Genomic DNA, 4,501 nt, shown 5'->3' with positions numbered 1-4,501 from the left:
TGTGTGTGTGTGTGTGTTCGAATTTCAAGTCTGGATGTGCTCTACTAAGCCACTTGCCCAAACAGCTTTATTCATCAACCAATAAAAGCAATGGATACAGAATCAATCCCTTCTCCCACAATGTTTCCTAAGCCTTCCAAGCTGGAGCTGTTTTATAGATGTATTCATTGGGACTGAGCTCTACATCTTGACATTTTGATTGGTTGTGGTTTTCTATAATAGTCTCTGTTGCAAAGAGAAGTTTCCTTCATACTATTCTTATCTGTGGACATAGGATATTTAGAATGTAGTTAGGGCTATGTAGATTTAATAAGGTGGTGGTTTTATGTTCTCCAAGATCCATGACTTCATTAGTTCTGGATTGTTGGCTAGGTTTCTCGTAACAGCATGGTTTCCTTCAGACTGAGTAGATCTTAAATCCAGAGATTTCAGTTTTTGGTTTAAGATTTAAGATTTGGTTAGTGCCAAAGTATGTGTGCTACTACTGCACCCTTACAGTTACTGTGCCATGCTGGTGGTCTCTGCAACATTTTCTGTTCTATATTGTAATTTTGAGACAGGGTCTCTCTGTATTCCTGGCTATCCTGGAACTTACCATATAGACCAGGTTGGCCTTGAACTCACAGAGATCTGTGTTTGGATTAAAAGTTTGTGCCATTACACCTGCCTGCTGCAACATTTGAAAGCTTCCTTTGTGTTCTTTTTAATCAGATAGTGAAACCCAGCTCCGGAGAGACATGGTTTTCTGCCAAAGTCTTGTGGCCACTGTGTGCGCCTTCTCTGAGCAGCTCATGGCCGCCTTAAACCAGATGTTTGACAACAGCAAGGAAAATGAAATGGAGACTTGGGAAGCCAGCAGAAGGTGGCTGGACCAGATTGCAAATGCAGGTGTCCTTTTCCACTTCCAGTCACTTCTGTCACCAAATTTGGTAAGGAATCTTATGACTCCTATAGTCTGCGTCAGCTGTAGCCTCCATGGTCACATGACCAATATGAAGCAGTTGCCATTTCTCCCTCACTGTTTCCTTCATAGTCATCCAGCTATTTTAAAGGGAAGTTTTTCCCTGTGGTCATTCAGCTTTTACTAAGAATGTGGAATGTATTCTGTCTTTTCTGATTTTATCTCTTCTCTCTGGCTGCTATAAGCCGGGAGGGACTCCGATATTAGTCATTCTTAGATCCTTAAGCACTGACTGGAAAAAGTCCTGGAAGGAAGGTAGGATGTTATAAATCCAGAAATAACTGCTTCCCTGATAATTGCTCTCTGACTGTTGCTAATAATCTGGGGCAAGCTTCACAGACCGTTACTGTCTGGCAGTCTGTTTGAAAGTTGCATGTGCTAAATAATTTCAATCCTTCCTTTAAATGAGTGTTCTTCATTGACAGTAAGAACCTTGAGACAACTGCAGTAGAAATTGCTTTGCTTAAGGATAAAGATGGAAAAAAAGGATCCTAAACTATCTAAAAATATAGACAACTTTGGAGTTGTTCACATAGATTTTCCATAGTTTTGTGATGTCTTAATGCACAAATGCCTGTTTTTATGTCCATAAACATTTTGAGGCTCATTGAATGGAATCCTGACTTTGAACATGAGAGTCTGTTTCATCTGCTAAAGTACAGATGGATAATGTGGAGTTACCAAGTAGCAGTTTTAAAACAAATGTAGAGGCTTTAATATATAGAAATAGCATTTTTCATACTGTTGTCTATGGAGGTGATTGTTTTACTGCACATTCATGGAAGATTCTGGAATTATAAGTAATGGCATCCTTCCCAGGGTGGCTAAGAGATACAGAAGTAGATTATTTTAAGAAGGGTCTATGCACTCCATGTGGGCAGTAAATTACATATTTGGTTAATTTAAAGTAAGACACTAGGCAAAGTGTTTAAAAACAAAAACCATAGCATATTTCCAGTGTACACTATGTGTGATAGTCAGGCTACTTCCTAACTTAGTAGCAGTGTTTTCTGATTGAGTGAACGAACGAATGCACGGGTGAGACTTCATTTCTATTCTATCCTCTTTATTCAAAGTTTCTGATAGCGAATCAATTGCTGCTCTTTGGACTTTAAGCTTCGAAGTCTCCAGGATTAGGAGAAAATATTCACAAATCATAGAGGCAACAAATTGCATAGATTTGAATGTATAAAGAATCCTCAAAACTCAATAGTAATTTTTAAAAAGACCTAATTTAAAAGTGGCAAGGGATTTGAGTAGATACTTCCCTAGAAGATGTAAAAGTAGCCACTAAGCATGTGGCAGATAACCAGTGCCAGCTGCCATTAGAGAAATGGAACCCAAAGCACAAAAATGAGCTCTCTACTCTAACAATTGCTGGCGAGGATCTGTAGAAGTTCTACTCTTCAGAAACGAGTCATGGGAACGTAAAGTAATACAATGTGTTTGGAAACCAGCTTACGAGTTCTTCAAGACATTAGACATCATTTCTGTCTTCCTGAAATCCTAGTCCGTCCTTAGGTTACTCCCAGCTTCCATTCACTTAAGAACTGTGACAAATACTCCGATCAGTGTTATTCAGAATACCTGAAGACTGTCAGCAGCTCGGGTGTTTGTCAGTGGGTGACTGGATAAGTGCTGTCTCATACAGTAAAATCTGACTCAGGCATAGACAGTTTGTACTACTGATGAGTGCTAGACTGTACAGAAATCCTGGAAGCACAGTCTTCCAGGAAGGAAACTCGCCTGGCAACCAAGAATGGGGTTTATTTCTACTGTGATAAAACATACTGAATGGATACATTCCAGTTATCACAGTAGACATCCGATTGCCTGGAGCTAAGCATTCAGGTAGATGCCCCGGGGAGAATGCCTAATGATGCTTGGTTTCCTTCCGAGGTGATGAGAATGCTCCACAATTAGATGGCGACAGAAGACGTTAGGGATGCTCAGCTGTGTATTTTGCCTGGGTGAATTTCATACTCTGTGAGTTATGTATCTCAACGAAATTGTGCTCTTCTTAAAAACCGGCCTTGTGAAACCTTTAAATTTATTTTAGTAATTGGTTTTTCAATCAGAGTTTACTAGAAAAAAAAATCAAAGAAACCTCTGTATTGAGAGCACAAAGTCCTGAAAACATACACACAAATAATATCAAATGGATCAAGTAGTTTATAGTTAGTATATATGTATGTACATATGCACGCACGCGATAATAATTACTGAGTAAGGAGGCCATGAATTTGAAGGAGAGTGTGAAGGGAAGGGGTACATGAGAGGGTTGAGAGCAAGGAAAGGAAGAGAGAAATGTTGTAATTAAATTATAACCAATAAATAAATAATGAAACAAAGCACAGGCTCACCTGTAACCGTGGCTCTCGGAAAGTCGCTGCCACCCGGGACTGTGCTTCTTGGAGCTCTAGGCCCAGGCAGTTGTTAGCTGGTTTTGTCACAGTCCCCGAAACAGTGTGGCTCATACTGCAGTGCTCTGCGACTGAGATGCTTGCAGCGTTTCTCCCAACTCTACTTGACATCAGAAAAATGGGGATGCTTTTCAGTCCTGCTGCAGTCGTCCGGGCAGTAGGTACTTTTTCTACTACTTCCACGGGAGTTTAGGGCTTTGGGAGATGGTTCAGTGGGTGAGAGCTCCTTCCGTGTGGACCTAAGGACCTGAGTTGGAATTCTCAGCACCCACATTTCACATAAAAGCTGAAAGCAAAACCAACCAACCAACAACAAAACTGTTGGTGCCCCCTTGCATGCCTGTAACTCTGATTCTGTAGTGGGGGAGAGGGAGGAAGGGAGGTCTCTAGAACTTGCTAGTTGGGCAAGCTCCAGACTTGCTAGTTGGGTGAGCTCTAGACAGACCTGCTAGTTGGGTGAGCTCCAGACTTGCTAGTTGGGCAAGATCCAGATTTGCTAGTTGGGCAAGCTCCAGACTGGCTAGTTGGGTGAGCTCTCGACCTGCTAGTTGGGCGAGATCCAGATTTGCTATTTGGGTATGCTCCAGGTTCAGTAAAGAGACCTTGACTCAAAGGTGAAAAGTGAGAGAGCTGAACATGTGGCATCCGCCTCTGGCCTCCGTGGGCTTATATGTACTTACACACTCGTGTGCATATCCCAGTGACATCATCTTCCTGGTGCTCACTTCTGGCCTTCTTATAGCAGTTACAACATTCTCTACAGAGTACTTAGGCTCATAATGATGACACAATTAACTTGACACATCGAAGTTATCTCTTAATATAGCACTTGTTTTCATTTTTTTAAAAATGAATTAATTGTTTTTATTTTATGTGTTTGATGTCTTACCTGAATGTATGTCTGTATGAGGGTGTTGGATCCTCTGGAACTAGAGGTACAGACAGTAGTGAGCTGCCATGCGGGTGCAGGGAATTGAACCTGGGTCCTTTGGAAGAGCAGCCAGTGCTCTTCAGCACCGAGTCGTCTCTCCAGTCCCAGCCCTTGTTTTCTTGATAACATGAATTACCCTTCCAAATAAGTTTAACATGCTTCATACACTTCAACAAGTTGCTCAGA

General features: G+C 41.4%; 1 protein-coding gene across 1 annotated transcript in view; it reads left to right on the top strand.

The window, feature by feature from the left end:
• Prex2 (phosphatidylinositol-3,4,5-trisphosphate dependent Rac exchange factor 2) overlaps positions 1 to 4,501 on the top strand; it is a 276,161-nt gene that overhangs the window by 185,977 nt on the left and 85,683 nt on the right. Inside the window, exon 32 of the mRNA XM_005361884.3 lies at positions 712 to 929. Within this exon, the coding sequence (XP_005361941.1) occupies positions 712 to 929 (218 nt within the window). The remainder of the gene's footprint in view (positions 1 to 711; positions 930 to 4,501) is intronic.

Source organism: Microtus ochrogaster, linkage group LG5, assembly GCF_000317375.1.
Source record: "Microtus ochrogaster isolate Prairie Vole_2 linkage group LG5, MicOch1.0, whole genome shotgun sequence".
Taxonomy (NCBI): Eukaryota; Metazoa; Chordata; class Mammalia; order Rodentia; family Cricetidae; genus Microtus; species Microtus ochrogaster.
The sequence above is the reverse complement of the archived record's forward strand: the minus strand, read 5'-3'. Positions and strand labels throughout refer to the sequence as shown.